The 25,929-nt window shown below is 40.3% G+C and overlaps 1 protein-coding gene and 2 long non-coding RNA genes across 4 annotated transcripts in view; 2 read left to right on the top strand and 1 right to left on the bottom strand.

Annotated features, from left to right (window-relative positions):
• Positions 1 to 9,732, top strand: part of LOC117772104 — an 83,050-nt gene extending 73,318 nt beyond the window's left edge. The window contains exon 3 of the long non-coding RNA XR_004615714.1: positions 6,952 to 9,732. This is a non-coding gene — a long non-coding RNA (uncharacterized LOC117772104). The remainder of the gene's footprint in view (positions 1 to 6,951) is intronic.
• A 5,276-nt stretch (positions 9,733 to 15,008) lies between these two features.
• The window catches only part of rai14 (retinoic acid induced 14), a 32,068-nt gene continuing 21,147 nt past the window's right edge, over positions 15,009 to 25,929 (bottom strand). Inside the window, exons 5-20 of one of the 2 annotated variants that reach the window (XM_034602553.1) lie at positions 25,692 to 25,756; positions 24,533 to 24,590; positions 24,168 to 24,238; positions 21,382 to 21,488; positions 21,069 to 21,253; positions 20,425 to 20,450; positions 19,930 to 20,019; positions 19,465 to 19,554; positions 18,551 to 18,676; positions 17,883 to 17,984; positions 16,856 to 17,515; positions 16,166 to 16,653; positions 15,685 to 15,855; positions 15,421 to 15,588; positions 15,163 to 15,324; positions 15,009 to 15,075 (exon numbers count right to left, since the gene is read on the bottom strand). In XM_034602553.1, coding sequence (XP_034458444.1) covers positions 15,543 to 15,588; positions 15,685 to 15,855; positions 16,166 to 16,653; positions 16,856 to 17,515; positions 17,883 to 17,984; positions 18,551 to 18,676; positions 19,465 to 19,554; positions 19,930 to 20,019; positions 20,425 to 20,450; positions 21,069 to 21,253; positions 21,382 to 21,488; positions 24,168 to 24,238; positions 24,533 to 24,590; positions 25,692 to 25,756 — 2,285 coding nt within the window. In that variant the 3' untranslated portion in view covers positions 15,009 to 15,075; positions 15,163 to 15,324; positions 15,421 to 15,542. The remainder of the gene's footprint in view (positions 15,076 to 15,162; positions 15,325 to 15,420; positions 15,589 to 15,684; positions 15,856 to 16,165; positions 16,654 to 16,855; positions 17,516 to 17,882; positions 17,985 to 18,550; positions 18,677 to 19,464; positions 19,555 to 19,929; positions 20,020 to 20,424; positions 20,451 to 21,068; positions 21,254 to 21,381; positions 21,489 to 24,167; positions 24,239 to 24,532; positions 24,591 to 25,691; positions 25,757 to 25,929) is intronic. The other variant, XM_034602554.1, reaches the window with a different exon arrangement.
• Positions 17,403 to 24,230, top strand: LOC117771788. The gene is made up of 3 exons (XR_004615649.1): positions 17,403 to 17,521; positions 21,358 to 21,477; positions 24,098 to 24,230. It is a non-coding gene; the product is annotated as an uncharacterized LOC117771788 (long non-coding RNA).

Below are 25,929 nucleotides of genomic sequence, written 5' to 3'. Positions count from 1 at the left end.
GGCAGGGACCTCCAGCAGCAGGTCATACCAGTTCAGTTAGCTCAGTAGCACAGGGTGACCCACATTCTGTCTGTCTCTTTCTCATCGCCTGCGTGTCTGTTTTGTTTTTAGCCCCTCTCACAGTCTTCATAGTCATTTATGCACAAACACATGCATACACGCAACCACTCAATCTAACGTTTTTCTCATGCTCCCGGTAAATAATCTTAATTTCCTAAAGTTTTATTATCATCTTAAATCAATCCCCAAACTCAAACTATCCACAACGTGCCCATCTGTTGGACTGTTAACCCGGCAGATGCAGTGATCCTTTGGGTGGTAAATCTGTCAATATGTCTAATGTTATATACGTCTGTCCCAACTCGTCCTGCATATCCAGCCACTAGCGTGAAATCAAGAGGAGTCTTCATGTTGAGAGGAAAAGTTCTCAGCTTATGAGAGAGGTTTTCTTTTAAGTTGTTATGTTGGAATATGTTACTGCAGAACTTCCAGAAACACACACTTTACCTTAATTAAGAAGTTTATCAAATAACCTTTAATTAATTGAGATTTTTAATTCATCTTAATACATTTTTTAAAACATTTCACTTGGATTTTATGCTAAAACATTGAACTTCATAAGAATCACTTTCTAGCTCTCGGTGTGTTAGGAGGGACGGTATTAAGAAGAGTGGGGGCTTTGTTATATATACAACAAGCAATGATGTCATGTGAACAATTTGTCTGAGAGATAAAAACGAGTGGGTGAAGTTATCTCCGAGAGATGGAGAGAGAGGTTAAATAGATATATCATCACTGAGACCAAAGGCTGATCTCCACCTCAGTTAGGACAAAAATACTTAGAAATATAATTTTAATTGTCAAAATTGAGGGTTACAAACTACTTTTGTATGTTACTCTTATTATTGATATTAGTGTTTCCGTTGGGTCTTAAAAAAAAGGCTAAAATGTAATAAGAATTTTTAAACTTTAAAAGTCTCATATTAAAATATTGTGTACTAGATTGTAACTATGGCAACACTCATTTTACACTAATTCCATCGCACTTTAAAATAAAACATTTTTATAGAAATGTTTAGCGATATGCATAGTTTGAAAAGGCTCTGCGTGTTCTAGTTCCCTCTCATTGATACAGACATTAACAATTTAAAAAAGACCAACATGGAACTGATAAGTGTCAACAAAGCCTGGGTCATGATTTATCTCACTACTTTTGCCCGTGGGAAACTGTATGGATTCCTACATTACAGTTTGTGAGATAACATGGTGTATCAAGGGTTCTTTTCTACCAGGCTACTTCACCTTATCTTCAAATATGGGGGAGTGTAAGTAATTCTAAGACACCAAGATCCATTTACATGTATCATACTTGACACAGGTCTTACATTTTATTTATTACGGTCTTAAAAAGGGTCTTAAAAAGTCTTAAATCTAATTCGTTGAAATCTTCCGATTATGATGCTTTTATCACTATAAAAGTTAGTTTCTGTGCGATGTTCTGCAAAGTTTGGAAGCGAAAGGTTAAACAACGTCTGCCGTTTTGGATATGTTAAATTTCATCTTGTTCATACTTTCCAAGAAGTGACTGTTGCAACACTGCAGAGCTCCTCCACCGCTTCCATTGTAACTCGTTTGCAGAGAGATCTTGCAAAAGTCCAGCTGTGGAGACGAATTCCCCAGCTTCCAGGAAAAATGCTATCAGACAGCAATAGCCCAAATAACATTGTTGATTAATCATTTACTAACAGGCTCTGACGTATGAGAGACATCCAAAGGCCAAGGCATTACTCCCTCTGCACACACACAGACACACACGCAGTGGGAATAGAACTCCAGCATTCATGCTCACGTGCACAAAAACACTGCTTCAAGTGTGTGCATGCCGCTCTCAGGCTCCTTTGGCCTGTTACCTGACTGTAGCTCGCAGACCAAGTTTGGTTTGTAATTCAAGCCTCTTCTCCCTGCGAACGTTTGACAAGCAAAGCTGCAGCAGGTGACAGAGACGGAGAGCGAGACGCGGACGAAAACCTGATTGTTAGGCCGTTTTTCCTTTTTCTCCCAGTGAGAACTTAACCTCAGCCAGATAAACGGTGATTAATTTAACTGATCAGAACCACATGGTTAAACTGCTGCGAGGGCCTGATGAGAAGTGAGTGTAAGGGCCAGATACACTCTGTCTAATTCATTACTTTAAGTACATGTAGATTCATTGCCTCAGTGACATCAATGGATCAAAGCAATATCTGCAGATTGGATTACCCAACTTACAGTAATGATGATTGCTTTGTACAGCGAGCGCAGCGAAAGATAAAAACTGAGAACTGGATATCTCTCTCTCAGTAATCCGATGACAACATTATTTTCATGCTGGTGTCTCCCTCATTACAGTAAACCAGAACACATGTACGCGGTGTCGTTTGTTTGCTCTTGTAATTAAAGATCTGTCACTTAGAGACACTTGGGTCTCCCCGGGCCAAGACGCACACAAAGAAAGAGACGTCTGTTGTATAATAAAACCAAATGAATCATTGTAATTATTGTCAGAAGGATGCTGGGAGCAAATACCTCACAGGCCAACATTATAGTGTCATGTGGGCACCAGCATCACTTCAGTGGAGACTGCAGATGCAGGATATCGTGGACTCATTCGGACACTAATTATTCCCTGTAGCTATGATCTGCGCTCCAAGAAAGTCTCTAGATATTTCATGGCATACCTGCGAGCACATTACACGGGACAAATAGTTTAAACCGTGCTGAAATACTTTTTCAAAAATGGAAAAAGACACATAGGCACTGTGGGCCAAGTTGATTCAGCTACAAATGATATTTTCGTTTTCATTTTTCAGCGCTGCGGTCGGGTAAAAATCCCTCAACGCCACTGCTGCAAAACCATCTGTCCAGGAGGAGAGTAATCAGTGTCAGGTGAAATAACATGGATGGACCATGAATCAGTGGAAAACTTCTAATGTTGATTAGAAATCTGTGTTGGAAATCTGAAGCAGTGCCTTGGACAGCTCTCGTGAAAAAAAGGCCTTGAAGTCGTTTCATAGAAAGCACTCTGTTTTTCAGGATTTCTATTCAAGTGTGCAACTGTACTCGCCGATGTGACTCAGGTTTTAATATTTCAGAAGATTTTCTTACGCATGGCAGTTTAAATACCTGACACCTGGAGTTGTATGAGCCAAAGTACTGTATGTGCCCTCACTGTCAATTTAAGGTGTTAATATGTCAGTGTTGTTTTCAGCTTGTTTTTGCTGCCCCAAGTGGCTGAAATACTCAGTCATTGCATAAATTGAGGATTAAATTGAAAAAAAAATGTTTTTAGAAACTTATTTTATAGTTAAAGCAGGTGGAGCTGGTGCTAATTGTAACACATTTTATTGGTTGATCTTTAATTTCGTATACAAGGGATTAAAAAGCAAAAAAGGAACTAAGGTGTTAATCAGTAGTTTTTCTTTTCTGTTTTGCATCTTTCTCTTTTGAATATTTTATAACAGTCATTATTTTTTATCAGGCTGCTTCTGACTTATACAATCATTGTCAACAGTGCTGAACATGAACCTCTGTACCTCTGATTTTTAAGACTGAAATTCACTCAGTATTTGATGTGGTCAGAGATATTTGTGACTTTACCGAAACCTGTTTGATATGTTGAAAGGGAAACATGCCTTCGTGTCTTGCGGTAGTAAATGTGAGGTTTCCAGCCGGCAGCAGTGAATATCGGAGAATGTGAATCTGTCTCCTCTGGCTCTGGAGTGTTTAGTCTGAGAGCTCGACTCCACCATCTGCTTTACAGCTGCCTGTTAGAGGGGCTAATTAGAACAATGGTAATGTCCAATCATCTATGCTACATTAAGCTAACATCTAATGCAGCCAATCAGGGGGTCAGGGAGCATGAGGGCCCAGCGCTCAGGAGAAGAGCCGTTAATATCAAAGAGGTGAAGGTTTATAACAGTTTGGCCACTAATGTTTATCTTCTAACCAGCAGAACTGAAGATGGGAGCAGGGCTCACACACACACACACTGACTCCATTTACACCCGGAATTAAAATGTGTCCTGTATCCAGATTGTGTCTCGATATGATTTTATCCTGATTAATTTTGCACCTGGTGTTAATGTGTCTCCAGTGTTGTGATCCGACTGAGATGTAATCACTCTGCCCCTCTCATTTGAGTAGGTCCCAAAAAAAACATCAGGGCTTTGTTTTTGCTTTTCCATTAATCTCTTCTTCACTCCATCCACAGAGGTCTTGAATAATGTGAGGAGTGAGGAGAAATCTGCTTTGTGTCTCTACTGCCCATCTACTGATACTTCACTGGTTTGGAACAGTTGCACCTAATTGTTAATTTGCACTTCTCTTCAGTGTCCCTGACCCCCTCTGAAGGTGGTCTGCTGGTCCCCAATGAATCTTGGGTGCATTTAAACCTGGGCTTTCATGTGGTTGAGCAATTCAATTCCAATTCCTCAACTGAAGACACGTTATTCAGTTTGTTTATTGTGTGATACTCACATTTCACATGTCTGAGGTCGTTCAAATATCTCTAGTCTAGTTTGATAACCAACTGAAAAAACACGAGCTGGTATCATTCCCTTCGTGTTCATCATAATTTGCTCTGTTGTCATGCTAACATTTTCTAGTACAGCTAAGGCCGTTCAGGAATGTCATTATTTTTACAGGTTTTCGGTCATAAAGGTTTTGGACCAAGTAGAATGTTTGCCCCGATGGTGGAACGGAAAAAAAGTTACTGGAAAGACCAAAGTTATTACTGTTCATCTCGTGGGGGATGTAAATGTCTGTCCCAAGTTTCATAGTCATCAATCCAATAGTCATCGACATGGTGGTGTAAAATGAAAAGTTTGAGCATAACCACAGTCGCTCCGATTCATCCTGTGGTGTTTGGTCCAATGGGTTTTCCATTGAAATTCATCCAGTGTACGATACAGTAAATTTCAGTCTGTACTAAAGTGGTGGACTGACAGATGGACGTTGCCATCCCCCGAGACACGCTGTTACTGAGGCTGACACATGGTATATTCATACAGCTTGCACTATAGGTATTGGATTCCTGTCACCTATTTATCAAAATAAGAATCAATTATCTCCGTAGCAGCTTTTTAAAGTTCGTATCAATCTTTAATTTTTTTTTAAAACATTTCTGCTCCTGATTCAAATCATCTCTCAGCCTCTCATGAAAACATCTCAACTTCTCTCAACCAGCTTCTTTGACAACCTCTTTCTCTTCAGTCGCACCTCAACACTATAGTAACTAGTTATTCTGCCCTTTCCCAGCTTTTCCCCTGAACTCCTGACATCAGTTACTGTATCGTTCCTTCCTCCTCCTCCTCCTCCTCTCATGCCCCTCAGCCCTGACACCAGCCCCACTTTGAAGTCCTCTTTTAAGAGCACAATTAACCCCCTCCTCCAGACACTACACTCACTTCTCACCTTTTTAATAAGGCGCTCATAGACAAGTGTCAGACCCTTTTTTTTCCCTCCGTCTTTCCCACTCACAGTCTGACACACACACACTCACAGAACTACAGGTCCTTGCAACATGCCTGTAAATTCTCTGTCACTTGGCTGCAAACTCACAGACCCCTTCCTGTATATTTTGTGGTACTGTACTGTGTGTGTGTGTGTGTGTGTTTTGTGAGGGCGAGGGCAAATGAAAGAGAGACACCGAGGTGGTTTGTGGATGTTTGACTCACTGTTAATGTAGTTTCCGGTGCTTTGATACCAAGTGAATCAGTGGTGACTGGGGGTAAGAAGAAGCCATTAAGCAGTAGACCACCTAATTGTCGCTCAGCATGTGCTCTCGTGTGCATAGTAAGTATTTAGTTACGGTTCAAGAGGAATTATGTCTTTTCTTTGCACTATAATACACCCAAGTATGCGGAAACCCAAAACCTTGCAACCTCTCTTTGCAAAGTCTTTCCACCAGACTTGCTGCAGAGATTTGCTCCTTCTCAAGCAGCGGCGTTCAACTTGAACTCTTGAAAGGAAAGCGGTCGCATCCATTGCCCAGTGACTCGTCTCCATACAGCCGCGAAATACACATGCTCGATGTTTCCTGCACTGGTGGGATCTGTAGCCCCGGGAACCTGGAGTAATTCGGTGCAGGTGAATCTGGCCTTTGTGACTCAACCTGTAGCTTCAGGATGTTTTCCTCGTAATCCAGGAACAGAGGGGCTGATGAACATCTCCCGATAGTGGTCGACATAATGAAATAATAATGAAATGGCTTCTCTGCTTTATCTTGTTTTTTTCTTTGGGCTTGTGTCTCCTGTTTGCCCGAGAGTGGAGGAGATCAAACTGCTGTAGTGGGAGATAAACCCTGGCTTTTGGAAAAGAGCAGCTATGAAGCTCATTCTGTGAAATATTTTTGCTAGATTTTAATATTTTCTTTTAAATCTGTCAATGCATTCATCAATTGTTCTTTAAGCTTACCAGGATCAAGATAACATTTTATTATGGGGAATTGTAATTTTTATACAGCTGCAAAGTTCTGGGAAAAAACTCATGTATTTTAACTCATGTACTTATAATAACTTCTTAAAATTATAAATTAAATGAGTCAAAGTTTCTGCAAAATTGGAAGCACGTATATGAATTTCCTAAATAAACCTGAAAATCAACCTCAGATAAAAAATACACAACAGGAATGTCCATATATTTGTTGACATTTCATTCAAAAGTGTGCCACCGGGTCCGGAGCAGTGACACGGGCTAAGCCTGCGGCGTATTGAGTTAGATTGATATTATGCAAACACAGATGTGCTGCCTTTCCTATAATAACTTCCTCAGAAGCGACAGCAGCTCAGTGTTGAGCTATTTAAGACCAGGAATCCTTTGAGGAGGGAGGATTTTCCTTCCCCACTTCTCTCTGTCCCTCCCTCTGTCTCTCTCTTTCTGTCATTAATAATACGATATTGTCCCATCTGTCAGGGGAGCCAACGTGGAGCACGTGTTTCCAGTTAGGCTCATCAGAACCTGATGTGGGGAGGCCGCGGTGAACGTGAGGGACTGAAACTGGGAAGCACGGCCTAGAGTGGGAACGGCGGCACTGGGGAAGGTAATTAAATCACTGGGTCTCCACAGTTTCAGAGCACAGGTATATACACGAGTGATATATGAAGTCTGTTTGGACTGGGAGAGACTCGTGGGGGAGATGTGGAGCTGCGAAAAGTGATTCTCCAGACTGCACTATAAATAGTCAAATAATGTCTATTCCCATGATTTAGAATTATCACAGTGCACAAAACATCTCTCCCACACAGACCCTTCTGTTTCATGGCTGCCCGCCAAAAGTTCATAGACTCATAACTTTCATGACATGCAGGTGATCATACGTTTATACTGTCATGTGACCTGCTCACCACGCAAAGTGTGACTGCCCTGTGACACGAGTAAGTTCACTTCACTATTAACATATTCGTAAGATGCCATAATGTAAAACGCAAACAAGAAACTAGCTAAATCAAAAGCCTCGTTCTGCCCACTGCTATTACACCACCTCCAGACAGTATTGCTGCAATCACTCTTCACTAAATCAGATGCAGAAATAAACATCTCTGGGGTTTGGATCCGCAGCCAAAACTCTCTCACATCAGGGATCGCGTCCAAATATCCCACATCCATACAGAGGAAAACAGCACTTCTGCTCAATGATGCAGCCGTGTGGTAATCTATTATTGATTCCAGGTTGAATATGATCAATACACTGATCAAAACTGATGCTCATTAAACTAGTGGGTTTTTTTTAGTTTCTCCAAAGCTGCAGATTGTGTTTGATTTAACTTATCTCAATTCTTCTGTTGCTTCCTCCCAGACACAATTTAAGAATTTGAAATTCTGTTCCTGTAGCCGTAGCTTTTACAAGCGTTCTTAAACCACTACTTGCAGTGTTTTTGTGCAGGATGTCCCTGTGGTCTCCTGTGTTGTGGTCTTCCACAGTCGTGAGTGTAACTGTATCTCAGTGACCCGGGTTACTGCCGCAGTCAGTGCTATGATGTCAGGGGAATGCATCAGCGTGCCCAGGGACGATGTACTGGTTGTCATGGGAATACCACTCAATTTACGAAAATCACATCTGCTATCATCACGGCGTAGAACCATCAAATCTCTCTCCCTTTTCTTTAAATGTAGTTTTTTTTCCCCCCAAAGCAAGAAACCAGAGAGCGAAGGCTGTAATCTGTGATGTCATCCTGGTGCGCCGCCCAGAGTGACAATCAAAATGGGAGTAAATCTTTCAGTGATGTTAGATTTGAGTCATAAAATGTACATTATCCTGCTGGAAATTTTCTGGCGTACTGTTAGTCACCTTTTCCAATTTCTAAAATTGATTTTCTATGGACGTGTGTGATGGTCACAGACTCTTTATCATTTCAGATTTTGAGGGACAGCGTTAAATGTTCTAATACATTAAATATTAAAGTCAGCAAACATAGAAATATTATACTGTGATGGTGTAATTCTGAGGAGCTCATTGGCTACAGGAACAACCTTCGTATATGAGCTCAAATCTCCTGTCTCTCTGATCCTCCTCATCAATTCTGCTCAGCAAAGCTTCATGTGCCTGCACCCGGAGCCAAATGTAGATTACACAAAAGCATCTTTACACTAATATCATCTTTTATCCATTAGACTCTGGTTCAAAGAGCATCATCGTAAGACGCCTCGAGGAAACGCAACCCGCAGATTTTGAATCATTTCGATTTGGTTTGATTCCATTTGGTTTCCTTCAGAGAGAAGAACTTTTGAATGTTCTCCATCAAAGAACGACCTCGTAGTGGAATTAAAACCTTGTTTTTCACCAAAAAAACAAACAAATAATGTGTCTATGAAGTTTGGGCCCGTGCCCTGAACCCGCCGTGTTGTAATGTAGTAACACACTTAGAGCAGTTTGTGTTTTCTTTGTTGCATATACTACATGTTTGATTGTGTGTTTGCGTGCTTTTTAAGTGTGTGTATGTGTGTTTGTAGGCCACAGTAGGCTGCAGGCGGGGTTACATCTTGCAGCAATTAAGCAGCATGCGTCTCTTACACCCCTCCGCTCGTCGACTGCAGGGTCTTATTTCAAGGCCAGCCTGCATTAGACAAACTGGGAACATTTGACGGCTTGGTGGCTGGGGCTAAACGGGCGAACGCAGCGGCAACATGTTGCACACATCAGTTAATTGCTTGACAATAAAATGTGGTTGTATTAGAAGGAACATGAGCATGTTAACAATGTTGACAAACCATAGAGATGTGTAACAGAAGGAGTGAATGGAAAGGAAGTGGGAGAGGAGGCAGAAGTTGAAAGAAGGGGGATGGAGAAGTGGGTGCAGTGAGAGATGAGCTGGTGACAGTTGGGAACCAGAAATGAGAATAAGATTTTAATTTGTAAATGAATCAAACATGTTTTATTTAATTACTCCGCCATGTTTTTGCACGTCAAAATACATTTGTAAACACTCCTGTGGTCTCTTTGAGTGCCAAGAATCAGTGAGAATACATTTTTCTTCCTTTTAGACGACAAGACTCAATGTGCTAATATTTATAATAATAATGAGCCTGGATGCCAACAGATAATTGTCCCTAGCATTGTTGAGAGGCACTTTGCACGGTTTACTGTCACAATAAAATTCAACTTTTGATCAGAAGGTCAATAAACAAATAATCAGTTGTAGATGTAGAGACACATACATCTTGTTTACGGAGATTATAAATGTATCAAAAAAACTGTATTGGCCTTTATGGGTCGGGTTTTTGTTCATTTCTTTTGTGGTCGGTTGGGCTTGGACAGAAAAATGCAGCCCAAGCTATGCTCTACACTTGAAAAGAAAAAAAAAAATAAGAGAAATAACAGACAGAATAACAGAAACTACAACGTTCATATCTCAAGCTTGATAGTCCCAGTGCGGTTGTGTTTATTACACTTACTACACAAACGCTAGCGGCTGATACAAGTACCAATACTTGTATCATACACAGCACAAGACCTGCTCACCGAGAGCAAGCATACAGGCGATGACGCACTTTAGACACAAGCCATTCCATAATATTTACTAAGCACACAAACTGTGAGTAGGAGGAAATATACTATATAAACAAGTAGTGCGCAAAGACACATCACTCAGACTTTTTAAAAAAGTTATAAAATTCGTGCGTTGGCAGCTGAAACTGAATTTATTGCTGCCATGCTTAATCAGTGGTGCGCTACAGTCGTCAAAAAAACAACCAGAGAACTGACTTCTTAATCAGCAGCTTCCTCTCCTCCTCCTCATCCGGTTCCCCTCATACCTATGGCAGCTGATACAGGTTTGTTTGCTACTTCACAAGAGTCTTAGTCACAGATTAGTCATCGTCCCAGGGATTGAACATACACATTTGTCCCTGGATCTGCTACTCCTGCTTCAGCAGGTTGTTTTTTTATTTAGTTACAATCTCCGCTCATTTCCTCCTTTAGCCACAGTCTTCCTCTCCTGGTCTTTGACCTTTCTGTAATGACTTCTTCACAACGTCTAAACTCTGTCTACACTGAACTCTGTTTCTCGATACAGAATTGTATACTACTTTCCTTGGATATCTGTATGATTCAAAAGCTTTTTGCCTTATGTTTTTTTTATTGCATTCATGTATTATGTCTTTCGTTGTTCTTTTTGATAGTCTCATTTCCCGCTCTGTGCCCTGGGGTTCCTCAGGGTTCATAACTGGGTCCTCTCCTCATGTCTTTTCACATTTTATGGGTTTAATCCGTTAAATTCTTGAACATCATTGTTTCAAAGGTGAATCATTATTAAATCAGCTCTAGTCCAGAACAGCAAGTGTCCAAACAACAATTTTTTTGCGAGCTTACAAAGAAATGTCACATTATATAATGATGGTTTTGTAAAAACAAATTAGGTAAAATTTAATCCTGTTTCTCTGACTCCTCAAAATTGGATCATCAAAAGTTTCAACAATTTTCTGTTCAATTATTAACTAGCTGTTTCAGTTCTTATTTTAGTGGACTTGTGAAATAACCAGATAGAGATCATATGTGTGCCATTGTGTAGAAAAAAGCCTTTATCCAACTTACACTTAGAACGTTATTAGATATTGAGGGAAAATGTTAAAAGATCAATTGAATCTTTGTCAATTTGAAAACGTGAATTAGAAAAGTCCCATGTTTAAACATCCTCTTCACATAATTTAAAATTGACATTTCAGTTTGGCAGAGTTCATCCTTCCACTCACACACAACAGACTTTAAGATTGTACTGCAGCCCGGGATGCTGGACAAACAAGGGCCCTCCCTGGATTAGGATCATAGCATTAGATCTCTCTCCACTAACCCTCGAGGCCCGAGGGCAGAACGTGTGGGAAAGCTAGATTGACAGGAAGTTGTCGTGTAAAGGCAGAGGTGTGTGCTTTTTTTCTGTGCATATGGGCAGTGTGTGTGTTTGCCCAGCAGGCAGAACACAGGGCCAGGGCAGGAAACGAAGTGGTTGTGCCACCGGTTAGAGGAAACAGAACGGCAGATAAATTACCCAGAGTCGGGCTGGCAGGACTTCTGAGAGCCGCAGCTGAGTGGACTCTGAGGGAGGACAGAGTGTTGACACGGAGGAAGGTGTGCCGAACCCGACGAGAAAACAAACAATGCAGCTGATATTTTTTTGATTTGCCCAGTTCCTCAAGTTCGGAAGTGTTTTTAAGTGTTTTAATATGGCTCTGGGATGCATGTGTTTGAGAAGATCAGAAACAGAACACTAAGTAATGTGTCATGTAGAATAAATAAATAGATAAAATAAATACCAACATATCGTGACTTTAGGAAAGGTTTGGGCCGACACAAGCCTCTAGAACTACATCAGTACTTCTTGGCATAAAACATTCCCTCATTTGGTGTTTTCATGTTCTACTGACTGCGAGGGCAACAGTAAATGATTCAGATACTTTATTTATATTCAAATTATTCAATTTCTTATGTCTCTCTAGTCATTTATTCAGCTTTTTCCTTTAATCAGTCCTTGAGCGAGGATGTAACTGTGGGAGAGAGATGAGATCCAGTTTTGCTAAAGGTTTCCATCTAGTGGTCATTTATCGCCTGTTCAGTCTTATCCTGTTGGGCTTCACCAACACTTTGCATTAAATAAATGTATTATTATACATTTATATTCCCACGTGGTCTGCATGATCTCAACAAGACCATTACAACACAAACTGTTGTGTATATACAAACTGAGTAATGTTACTGTACCATTAGCTGTGCAGTGCACGTCACTCACTCACTGTAAAACATCCCTGAGCAATAATTATATAAATACTATATAGTGATAGTATGTTAAAGGAATATTTTGACTTGTAAACCTCTAATTGTTTTAGATATATAAGATAAAAAACCTTTCAGCCTACAGTTTTTCTTAAGGTCAGGCATGATTCTTTTTTTTTTTCAATGTAATTATCTTTTGATAAATAAAAAATAAACAAAAGTAAGACCACACAAATAAACTTTAATCAAGTTTACGTGAAATCAAAACATTAATCTTTTTTGTTTTCATATTAGCCAATTTCAGCATAAATATGGATACCAATATATCTGTGTAAGGATATATTGGTGGTGCTCCAGAAGTGATATCACCTTCCTGACAATAATCAGGTCATTTCAAAGACCTTGATACATACAAAAAAAACTATAACACAGTCACACCATGGTGCATTATCTTGGAAATTTATTCATGTGGACCAAAAAAGCAATCGGCAAAAACCTTATTTTTTCACGTCACTACAAAACCGTTAAAGTTTGAGTTGTTCTTTCTTTTCCCTTTCTTTGTACAAAACAGTTCAGTCAAGGCCTTGAGAAAGAGAGAGAGAGAGGAAGTTGTTTGACATCTTACAAGCGATGAAATAAAGACATGCAAAGGCTTTACTCTACAAATCTTAGAACCTCAGTCAGGTGTGAATCATGTTCAGTAAAAAACAGATCCTGGGTGAGACGTGAGGGCCGGAGCATCAGTCACATCCAAGCTTCACCTCACGTCGAGTTACACAGTGTTATTGGTTGTGTTTGAAGTGTAGGTGGCAGCTGAGGATGTAAGTACAGTACTAAGGCAAAGGAGTGATGTGAAAACCATTCATAAAACCTGAATAAAGAAATGACATATTCTCAGACACTGGAAAAACATTCGTACCCGCAAGGAAATCACAAACAAAGACTTTGAAGTAATATGATGGGGAAGCACAGTGAAATTAGCATCTGTATTAACTGAGTTAATGATATTAACGGTGAAATGTTCTCTATAAGGACTTTAGAGCTGCAAAAAAACTGTGTGATTAGTAAGTGCAGGCATGTGACACAAGATGAAAGAAAACAGAGTAGAAGAGAGAAGAGGAAACGTAAGAACTTGCCTCCTAACTATCAAACTGTTTGGTGTTTTTGTTGTTGATTACAGTAAACAGTTACAGTTACGTCTTTATGTGTTAGATATGAATACTAACAGGAAAATAAACTAATTTAAGTGTCACTAGATCAAATAGTGCGGAGGAAAAAAAGCTTCTCATTCACACAGACACAAAACAAGGCCATTCAATTACAGCAATCAAACCTCTTCATTTCCAGTACAGTAACATAGAAAACATGACAAAAACAAATCCAATTCAGTAAAATACATGTTTATACATTTTTTGTGCTAATAGGAAAAATAGTAATACAAACAGTTTCATGCTTTTCTTCAAAGAAGTGCGGTCAAAAAAAAAAACATCTGTGATTTGGGCTGAAGCAAAGTCACATGCATTGTTATCAGGGAACAAATAATTTAGATGTAAAATGTGGACAACACATGAAACATTAAAACTAACACTGTTGTATCATAAAATAGATACTAAATAAACGGCAGCGTCAGCAGAGTCTTTTCTTTCCTCTAAGTGAACGTTGTAACAGGAGCAAACCCCATCAGGCACATCTGCTGTAATTGTGCACGTGTACAGATGTTTGCGTTATGGCACTTGTGCAACTGCATGTTGAGTTAAGGTTGCTGCACATTTTCAGTGTAGTGTTTACATGCACATACAATATACATTTGGCTGGTAGCCATTCATTTGAATGGTCAGTTGGCTGATGTACAGTATCTGTATGCTGCACTGGAGTTTCCCCCAAAACATCTTCCACCATGAGATTGATGACTTTAAGAAACAAAAGGGTCAAAAAGGCAATGAACGAATGACTGTAAACATTTAGAAATACTGAAGGTTGACTCAGAGGCACCGTGCGTTGGCCGTGTTTGTGATCGCCACGAGCAGCGAGTGGATTCGGACGTGAGGAAGAGGCTGTGGTGACAGATGCATCTGAGAGCAGCAGTTCACTTTGACGTCAGTCTCATTGTTCTGGAGCGAGCAGAGGCTCCGTGAGTCTCAGCACGTCTCCTTGGTTTGACTTGGCATCTTGCACATCATCAGAATCTGTTTCAAGGCTTTCTGGACATCCTCATCCATCTGACCCTGAAGGAAACACAACACAGGATCAGTGAGCTATGATTCAAATCACTCAAATACAACAACCCTTTCTACTTTTTTTAGCAAACACACGGTCCAATACGATGCAGAATGTTTTAACCCTCTCACCTCCATCGTACTGCATGGACGTTTACAATTTAAGAAATGGACATTTTCAAAACCTTGGAAAATACATCTAACTATCAGCATGATGAGATACCACAACTACTAGGTCAGAAAATATGCTTGTTTATAATATTGGTGAAATGTTCCTAAAATCTTTGGTGTGGCAGCTTTAAGCTTTTTGCAAACTGCTGGTACGGCATATATGTTAACTTTTTTTTTTATTGTTATTATAGTTTCAATGGTATTCTATGGTATGTTATTGTCAACATTTTATTTGTTTTGTTTTACTCTTGGCTCGTCACTCAATTAAGAAACACTTTGAACTGCACTCACCTGTATGAGAGGAACTACACAGATTAAGTTTGATTGATTGATTTTAAAATATTAAGTTGGAAACTTGCAATGAATCGTCACTGAATTTACCTGGACAGCGTAGAGGAGATGCATCCTATAGACTGACACTGTCTCATTGTGCTGCTTCTTCGACTCCTACAAAGAAAACGAGAGTTAAACATGATGGTTTTTAAATGAGTATTACTGTGTGTTGTACTTTGAAGTGGGTAGAAGAGGTCGTACAGCGAGCTGGTACTGCAGCTGTTTGATTTGTTGCTGCATTGTCTCCAGCTGCTGCTGGTTCTGCTGCAGCCTCTTGGAGGGAGAGCCGGAGCTGTAGGAGAGCTGTGACAGGCTGTTTAAGGCGTCTTTTAGCTTCCCCACCTCCCGTGACAGATCATCTATCTGAGGGAGAACAGAAAACAGAAACGTTTGAGGTTGAAAGGGATTCAGGAGATACTACAGTGATGAGCGTTCTGCAGTGGTGAACAGATTACTGACCCTCTTGTTTTTCTCTCTCTCAGAGGCGACGTGGTTCTCCACCAGCTGTTTGAGCTGACACACGGCATCCTGGGACTCGGCCAGCCGTGACGACAGCGTCTGGTTCTCCTTCTCCCTGGACATCACCAGCTCCTGCAGGGCTTCCCACTCTGCACGACTCTCCCGCGCCTGATGGAGGGATAACATATTGTTTTGGTAAGTATTTGGAAATACATGAATTTAGTGTCCACACATAGTTTTCTGCCTTCTCCTCTTTTCTCTCACCTTCTGCCATGCATCAGTAGCCTCCAGAGCCATCTCATCCTGCTTCCTGAGCGCCCCCTGGAGGAGCTGGGTGAAGTGGGGTCACCTCGCCTCCAGCTTATCTCGCATGGGTGTCCGTGATCCATGACGGGACACTGACACCTCTGGGGTGACATCTTTTCTGCCGTCAGTCTTTGGAGGAAAGTGGAAACAGCACGTTTATCTTTCTATCAACCACCTTTTAGTCCTCAAGTACTGGATCACAAACGAGATGCTTCTGCTGCTTCTGCACATATACAGTATGTGCAGTATTTTAACTGTCAATAAGAACAAAGTAGCATGGACAATTTACAATAAAGTAATAAGGTACATTAAAATTGTACATATATACAGACCTATAGTAAAAGTACTTAAGTTACATTATTCTACTACAATGTTTAATGTTATACAGAATATACTGCTGTATAAACCCATCTTAAAGACGTTATCACATTTCTCTCACTTGTTCTGAAGCACCTCCACCTGCAAGCTCTTCTGGTGCAGCTGCTCCTTCAGGGCTTCTGATTGGCTCTCCAGCTCTTTGATGGCGTTTCCCAGAGATGACATCACCTGTGTGTGATCGGCGAGGGCCACGGTGTTCTGCGCCTGAGCTTCTGCCTCCTGCTTCATCGCTGAAATCTCCTCCTGAGCGGCCGCGTGCTTCTTCTCTGCGTCGGCTAACAGAGTCTGCAGCTCCTCCACCCTGCTGCTGAGCGCCTGGACCTGCTGCTGCTGTTCTTCCACAGTGGGAGACGATGGAGCGCTGCTCTCAGCTCGGGCCTCCGCCGCCTGCTTCTGAGCGGCACTCAGTTTACTCTTGGTTTCACTGTAGGAGTGCGAGAGTTCCAGCAAGCGACGCTGCAGCCCGGCTGTCACCTCGTTCATCTCAGCCTTCATTTCTTCAAAGTCTTTGGCTGCAGCTTCAACAGGGACCGTGCCCCTCAAAGCCTCCTGAACAACAGGAGTGAACAAATGGAAATGTGAATAAATGTTGAAGTCATTGAATTAAAGAAGTGACTTAATTAGACTAAAATAATGACAGGAAGATGAAATGATTGAGCAAAACGTTGAAAGAACAGGTTAAAAACTGTTTGAACAACTGAATGTACTGAGATGGAATCATTTAGCGTCAGAAGAGAAGCAACATTTTTACCTGGAGCATCCTAATCTCCTTCTGTGCCTCCTTGTACAGCTCCTCAATCTTTGCACTCCTCTGTACTTTCTCCTTCCCGCTCCGTCTTTCTTCCTCTGACCTCCTCAGCTCCTCTTCCAGCTCTCTGATTCGCTGAGCCGCCTTCTCTTGCTCACATCCTGAATGGATCAGCTGGGCCTTCAACTGATCGAGTGTGGACGATGAATGTCTCTGCGCTCCTTCTTTCTCCATCAGCTCTCCTTCTTTTCCCATGCGAGCCCTCAGCTCCTCCACCTCCTCCACAGCTTGGTGGTATCTCTCCTGAGTGTCCGTCAGCTTCGCCTGCAGCTCTGCCAGACTCTCCATCAACTCTTCCTCCTGTCCCTTCTCCCTCACTATTTCATCCTCTTCTTGTTCTTCCTCTCTCTCGGGCTTCAGCTGAGCGTGAAGCGAGCGGTTTTCCTTCCTGGTTTCGAGCAGTTTCACCTGGACGCTCTCCAGCGCCTGTCTCAGCAGTCTGATCTCCTCTTTACTTCCTCCTCTTCCTCCCTCACTCTCCTCTTCCTCTTGTGGTGGTGATTCAAACTCATCCTGGGTGGAGTGGAAGGAGGAGTTGGAGGCCATGCTGTTCGGACGACTGCTCTCCTTCAGGTCCTCGTTTCCTGGGATAGACGGATGTTTCTGAGGGTAAGAAAAGTAAAAACTGAAATTAGAGAGATTATATTTAAAAAATAAATCATTTGTCTTCTGATTCAAATTTGAAATACTAAAGCATTCATTGACATTATATTGTACATTAAACATCATGTTGCACCCAATTTTCTGATTTACTTAATTTCATCGTGGATTTTTAGAGATAAAGCAATTAATTGATCAGCAGAAAGTTAATGTAAAAAAATTTACATTATTTCTACATGACACTATTATATCCACAGTTTCAGTCATGGTTTAAGTTTTTCAGCTCTTTTTTAGATTGTGTACAATATACTTCCCTAAACTTGACTCTGTTCAAAGGTTTCACTTAAACACTAGTGAGGGGGTTACATACCTTAAGTTTACTTGCAAGTGTCTGGTTCTCCAGAGTAAGAGCAGTAATCTTGGCTTGCAGAACAGAAACCAGAGCTGCAGATGCTGTAACACTGTGCTCGCCCTGTCAACACACACAAAACACACATATGTATTATGTGCAGACACACACACGGAGGCATCAGAGCTGCGATCAGGACCACTCGCTACCTGCTGAAAAACAAAACGAGTCGAGACACGTCGAAGGTTAGACCTCCTCCAAGAATGCTAAGGTGAAAAGGTTCAGCAGTCGTCTATTCACAGACTTAAGTATTAAACTTAAAGACACAGAGTTTTGTTTAACTTTTGGTGAAACAGAAACAAAATTCTTAAAAGTTCGAGGAGCCCCCGATGTGAAACGTCTCATGTTGTTATATCAAACTATTCATTACTTTTTATCCAGTTATGGTAAAAAAGTAACATGTAATTAGTAGCAGTGGATGACGACCCATCTACAACCTATTTATACACCAAGGAATACATTCACTGTCTATGTGCTGTACTCAACACTGTGTTTCAATGTTCTGCTTTTCAAACAAAAGTCTGACTTCATGTTCTTCCAAGGCCACGGTTCCTGCCATCACATCTGTTCTAAAATCTGCTGATTCGCAACGTCAGCGTGTCACTAAAGTGTTTCTGAGTCATTATCACCTTAGTATCCAGCTCAGGACCCGTCACTGCCTGCTTCAGATCTTCAATTGTGTCCAGCAACATGTTTCTCTCCTCGTGGAGCTTCTCAACCTGCTCTCTCAGTGCCGTTCCTCGAATCTCATCCTCCTTACGAATGAGAGAGGGGAGGGGAAAGAGGGACAAGAGGGTGAGGGGTGGCAGGAAGGACGAAGGGGAGGAGAGAAGGAAGAGAAAGTAAAAGAGAGAGGAGAGGAAGGTAGATTGACCCACTTATAATTTGACACATTTTATTCTCTATTGGTTTCAACAAGTTGAATTTCAAACATTTTAAGATCATATCTTTTGAAATTAAAGACGAGAACGACCGATATGAGAGAATCAGAGTCCCAGGTTTACTTTAACCTCTCCACGATTGCAGATAAGGTGAAGTGGCTGAGTAGAAAATAACCCTCTAAACACCACTATCTCAAAAACTAGAGGCAGAGACCGAAGCTATCTCTAATCTTTTCCGCAGCCAGGCTGAGTGTATAGTGATAAATTCTGACTGGTGTTAGTAGACGATCAATTATCAGTAGGTCTTGATTGTAGTTTTTTTATAGCGTACTACTATCTCTATTGTTGAGAGAGGATCTCTGCTGGCAGTCAAAATATTCCTTTTCAAAAATAAAACTAATTTTAAAGCACAAAGAAAGTAGCGTTAAATGAACGTGAACACAATAAAGACCCACCTTAATAGATTTAAGACCTAGTATGCAGTATTTTTAAGGTCGAACTTTCACATTACTAAATTTGAGTCTTATTAATAGCCTGTGGAAACCCTGCCTGGGAAGTTGGAACGAGTTGTATTTATTTCTTTGAGTCATGTGAGTCTCCTTATTCCTGCTGTGCTGCCACCGATACAGTGCTGGAGGCATTTTACTTGACTGTGTTATTACCTTGTAGCTGAATGTCTTGGGCGTGTCACTTTTGTCAGAACCAACAGTCCCAGTGGAGGTAACGATTGAAGGAGAGGAGGGTCCTGAGCTCTGAGGAAGAAGGATGAAGTTGTTGAGTTTTAGATTAATTACTTGTTTAATTTTCCTCATAAACCTTTAAAAACTCAGATAAAAACAGTAAAAAAAATGAATTCCCTTTTACAACAATTAAATGAGTCATTACTGTTCTATACCTTTGTTTTTAGTACATTTATATATCATAGTCTCATAAGACAGATGAAATTAGCTTACATGTTATTTTTTAAACCTTTAACTACTTTCTGTATCGGACCAAGATTACAATAATATATCAGGTAACTTGCAAACAAACAAGTAAGTGGGACTGTGTATTTACTGCAGACATGCGCAAATGGGAAGAGTGGAGAACTGACTCAAGCAGAAAGATGAACAGACTCATGCGTTTACCTGCAGTGGGCTAATAGGAGGTGGAGGAGGTGCTTTTCGTTTTTTGGGAGTTGTGATCCGTTCATCACATAGTTTAGCTACTTGATCATGCTGAAGAGCCGGCAAAGAAGAGCGAGGAGAAGAGTGACGACGGACAGAGAGAGAGAGAAAGATAAGGGTGGTGCTGGTTAGTAAGAGGATTGTCAACCAATGAGTGCTACAGTAAGACAAAAATGGCAAAAAGGTTTTTTTTATATGCTTAGAAATTGAATATTGACACTTTACAGAAGCTGATACTAAACTACTGCTCATGAGGAGAAGCTGTACGACTAAATTATAGACATCATTTGGCTTTTGTTGGTCATTATTAGCACATCTATCAGATTGCAACACTAAAATGAATGTTGTTTCTTCTAACTGATTGGTTTAATAAATTCAAATGTTTTTTGTTGCTGTTTTAAACATTGATTGATTGTTAGTGAGGATCTGAAAAGCAAAGAACAGAAAATTTCTTACCTGAGGACTTCTAGGAGACTTTGCGTCTGACAAACACAAAAAAAAGGAAGAACATCAAAAAAAAAGAATAGAATAGAAACTCTAGCCTTTCTTGAAAATAAAAACAATACATTTGAATCATTATCTGCATTAAATTTCACCTGTTCATAGATATGAGAACTCTATACTGATATTTCCCATAAAGATCAATGTATTATTTGTTTAGAAATTCCAAAATATTTTGAAAAACTTAAAAGTTCAAGTAAGTGGAAAAAAACTTCCTGGACCTGCCCCTTAATCGTTTCCACTCCAAACTTTAATGTGTTCTTCCTTGGCCCAAACCCCGCCCCTACAACAAGTTTTTGTGTAATCTGACAAACAATGAAGACATAAAGAAACTGTAATAACAATTGAACTCCTCCAGGTGTCAGTGTTGACTGCATTGAAATCCGAGCCGTTTGAATCTTTGCCACAAAGAGGAGATACATGCATGTGAATGTGTTTGTGTGTATTTATGTACTTTTATACTATTGTGATGTCGAGGCAAAGAGATATTCCAACTGTCCTAACAGGAAGTAAAGACTTGGGGTTAGTTTTCATCATGTCATTGTTAAAATAACTCCAGGGGACAAACGTGAGTCAATACTTCCATGAGTGACTCTCACCTGAGACCTGCTGTCTGCTTAGGGCGGCACTGAGGGCAGTTTTCACCTCTGAGTTGCCCGACAGTTTGGCGTAGTGTGTGACATCATGGCCTTGTGAATCGACCGCTGACAGATTTGCTCCTCGGTGAACCAACACTTCAACAACAGACGCTGTGTTGGACTCACTGGCCAACATCAACGCTGTCCTGTAACGCAAACGCACAAATGTTCATCATCAGTGCAACATCCAAGTATCTTTACTCCGTCTTTACTGCTCTTGCATGTAATTCCTGAATTTTCTGTGTCTCAGCAGAAGACTTCATTCGGCTCGTACCTGCCGCTGTTGTCAGAAACGTTGATTTCAGCTCCACAGTCCAGCAAAGTGCAGCAAACCTCAGCAGGAGCATGTTTAGCCGCCAACAGCAAGGAGGTGAATCCATCCTTTGAGACACAGACAGGATAATCATGAGTGAGATCATCCTAATGGAGCAACCATACACCCACATATCACAGATGAATATGAAAACATGCAGTAGTCTACATAACTTTTCTGTGACATCAGGACGGGAGCGTAAACATAGAGTGAAGTAAGTGTCTGTGTGGTGAGAGAAGTCTCAGATTCATGTGAGAAAGGAGTGAATATCTCCGACTGAAAATGAATTTCCCAGCATATGAACAGAAAAGCTAAAATTGTTCCACTACGTAGAGGCGTGTGTTTTAGAACGAGAGAGAGAGTTATGAGCAAACTCCAAAATTATATATTTACTATTTTAAATGAATGGCTTGAGAAGAGGTTATTTCCCTGAGCTGGGCAGCTGGGTCTGTATTTCATGCAACGTAGACATCCCACATTTCTCCCCAGGATTGACGGATCCTAACCCCAAGAACGACCCTTGACCTAACCTTAACCTTCTATTACATAAGTGCAAACTAAACATTTGACTGGCTGGGATATTTTTGAGGGCAGCGTTCGGCATGAGAGGAGCTGCTGCCTGTAAGTCTCAGTGCAGGGCAGGAACATTGACTTTACTGAGATTAAGTTGGGAAATAAAATGGATTTTAGTAAATGACTCAACAGTGAGATATGAAGGCAAAGTCTACACAATACAAACAAAAACTGATCAGGAACTTATTTTCACAGATCAATTATATTAAGAGTGAATCAAGAAGTTAAAAAAAATCTGTTCTGTAATAGTAGAGAATTCAAACAAATATATAACTGTATACTTTTTTTTTAAATGCCCCTGTTAAATTACATCTACAATCATGCACCACTATACTTTAATCATATACGTTTTCTATGTAAAATATCTATATAACTACGTAACTAGAAATAAATGTACTGGAGTAAAAATACAATATAGCCCTGGAAGCATTAAGTGTCAAAGTGACAATTTAGTACATATTCATACTTAAGTTAAGTACTTGAGAAGTTTCCCACCCACTCAAACAAAGTCTGTTGAAGAAATCTCAGACCACGTCTGTGAATCATATCAAGGCTGAGCTTCTCTTCACTAAATGAGAAATATATTTCTTTCCAACAGCAAACATAAGGAAGCTTTTATACTCCATCGTACCAACGTCTCTGAGCAGACTTCGGTTTACATTGGCTTGATTTTCTATAAACACTTTGTCTGACATATGTTTGGACCTGAATCATGTTTCCTCTGTTTCTTCCACTTTATCTCGGTGTGTTTACTGAAGTCAAATCTAGATCAAGTAGAGAGATAGATGTGTGTTGTAGCCGGTAATGTAGACCTGAGGCTAACAAGCTGGCATCTTCTACCCAGCACAGACACAGCAATGTGTTCTTTACTGATTCAGGTTCTCAATATATGTTGACTTAAAGCAGACACAACCGCTCACGTCTCCCTCTCCCTATCTTTAACCATAGTTACTACTTACCTAACCCTAACCCTTGCTCTAAACTTAACCTAAACCTAACCTAAGCTTAAAACATGGTGTCATCTTTGAATTGAAGGATTTATGTTATGGGAACTTGCTTTTTATCCCCATCTGGAAGACACACCCCCACAATGTGACTACATATTTAGGTCCCAACAACATTTGTAATACATGGACCAGACCCACACACACACAGATGATTATGACTAGAAAAGTAAATGTTATGAGTGAAACTGATATCACACACTGTCTTAATATCTAAAGAAAACAGTGCTAAAGGTTTGTTTCAGTTGTTTATGCATATAACACTTAAAGCAACATTTTTAGTTAATTGTGTAATTTGCCCAAGAAGCTTCTTAGTTTTTTAACAACAGGGAGACAATTGTTGGAAGCGAAAAACAAGCATTTAGTGGCTGATTGCACCAGGATTCAGAAGAAACCATTTACTTTACTTTTTATAATCCCAGCAGCCTTCGGTTAAGTGAGAACATGAACTAGTTTCAAAAGCCACAACATAGAATGTGTTACATGTATAAACAAGTAACAAGGCTGCAATATTTTTAATAAGAAACAACATCTGTACATGTAGACTGATGTTTATCTCCTTGCAGCAGCTGTGGCATGAAAGTAAAGGGAGGGAAATAAATGTGCAACACATTCTCTTTATTTCTTTTCTCTTGCTTGCTCACGCACTCACACACACACACACACACAATCATGCTAACACACTGCAGTTGGGTAAAAACCACAGGCATGGAGCATCACTGCAATGGAGACCACATGTCTGAGGCTTGAGAACAGAGTTCCCAAAGTACAATGACCCTCTACCACACACACACATACATATGCACACAATTTTAACCCATCTTAAAACAGAGAGGGACATGGACAGGAAATGTCCGTTGATGAGGATGGTTCATATTGTCAGTTTACAGCTGTGAGAAACATCTGCTTTCTATTGGTTTTGAGACAACAATACTTTACTTCTACTTTCTTAATAAACCTCTAAAAAGCTGTAATTTAGGAAACAAGAAGTCTGACAACAGCTGAAGAAAACCCAGAGTGTATAAAGTCCTTGAGTGGAGTCAGTGATCTGAATGAGACTGAAAAGAACGTTTGTTTCTGTGCTCTTTTCTCTGTTACAGAGAGTTACTGCCCTGCCAGGAAAAATAAGTCTGCTGAAAACAGAGTGGAAGTAATAATAAAAGTACATACTGCATCTTTCAGGTTGATGGGACATTTGAGTTCACACAGCAGTTGGACGGTCTGGATGTTCCCACTGGCAGCTGAAGGTAAAACAAAACAACAGTCAGACAATGACAGAAAACACAGATCACAGCTTGATCTTGTTTGGTTTAGTTGAATTTCGCATGATTTTTTATCTCTGTCTCCCTGCCTGTTTTCTAACTGGGCTGAGTTCACGTGTAATCACTTAACTCCAGACACAGCAGATGATTTCTTCCAAGTAAAATCAGAGCTTAAACTTAATCCCACAACATATTTTCCCACGTTCTTCTCTAAGCAGATCAATATTCAACGGAAGCAGTTCTGTTGTAATTAACTGACAGTGACACACGTACCAGCGTGATGCAGCGCCGTCTTTCCTGAACTGTCCACAGCATCGATTGGACATTTACTCTGAAGGGAAAACAGGAATGTATTAGAAAAGCAAATCAATGTCACACATGAAGAGTGGATGTTTAGTGTAATGTAATATCCCCTTGATTGACTTTCAAAACATTCCAGAGAATAAACCCTGAGTTTGTCCAAATCAATCTCACAACTCAAAATGTCTTGTACCTGAATTCAAGTATTTGAAATAATGTGAGTGAAAAATGTTGTTTGCTGACCATTTTTGATTTCTTAAGAAAAACCATAATTTCAGAATGGAGTTTATCCTCTGAGGTACTGACACCAACAATTTTAATGTGATATTAGACAATACTGTGAATTCACTGCACATGTTTGCAAACTATGTACAACTGCATATGCCTAAAAAATAAGAGCATTCAATTTTGTCAATGATTAACGACCAGGTAATAGTTTGCAACTACTAAAATCCAGGCAACAAACTGGCACAACTTTACTTCAACTCAACTTCAAAGTTTAGAGGACAAAGGGGGGGGGGAAAGGGTGTTTAGGAATTTTTAAAAGTTGCTGCGTTTGAGCAGGTAGGTGTCGGTGAGATGCTGCAGACTGTGGTGGAATCAAAGCTGTGTGTGTTTAAAGTGTTGAGGGCCAAATTTGGTTTAAAACAATTGTTGTGAGGATAATTTGACTGAATAAGGACATTTGGTCAGTCCTCACTAACTCTCAAGGCTGTTTAAGAGTTAGCAGTTTTAGAATTTGGGTTGGAATTAGTTTTACGTTAGGATGGGTAATGATTAGCTGTGTAGTTGTGATGGCTATGGTTAGGATAAGGTCCTTGGGAATGAGTTATGCCAATGAGTGTCCTCTCAGAAAGAGAAGAGCGTGTTTGTGTCATCTTAACAGAATATCGAGACTATTCAAACTGTAGGTTTCACACAGTTCATGCCACTGCTTTCACACATTCCTTCTTCTCTACACCGAGTGATGCTTCCAAGAAGAAATCGTCCTGCTGCATTTCTCGGCCATTTAAACATTCTTTGTTTCATATCTCTTTGTAACTATTTCACTAGACAAGAAACACTACACAATAATTACACAGAATCAAACACTGTGGGCTTTTGAAAGCCTCCTTCCCTTTGTCCATCTTACCTGAATGAGCTTTTTACAGCACTCAGTGTGATTGTTTTTGGCAGCCAGGTGTAATGGATTCAAACCTGAACATAAAGCAAAAAAGACTTAAATTAAGAAAAAATATGAAATTGTCTGAGGGATAAATCTCCTTAGAAATGAATCCTACATTTGACCTTAAATGTGACAAGACTTGAGTCAAGTCCTAAAATCAAATAACCCAAATAGAACACATTCTAAACAATTCACACTTCATCTT

The sequence above is a fragment of the Hippoglossus hippoglossus genome, chromosome 12 (genome assembly GCF_009819705.1).
Source record: "Hippoglossus hippoglossus isolate fHipHip1 chromosome 12, fHipHip1.pri, whole genome shotgun sequence".
In the NCBI taxonomy this organism is placed as follows: Eukaryota; Metazoa; Chordata; class Actinopteri; order Pleuronectiformes; family Pleuronectidae; genus Hippoglossus; species Hippoglossus hippoglossus.
Note: the sequence above shows the minus strand (reverse complement) of the source record. Positions and strands in the feature narration are given on the sequence as shown.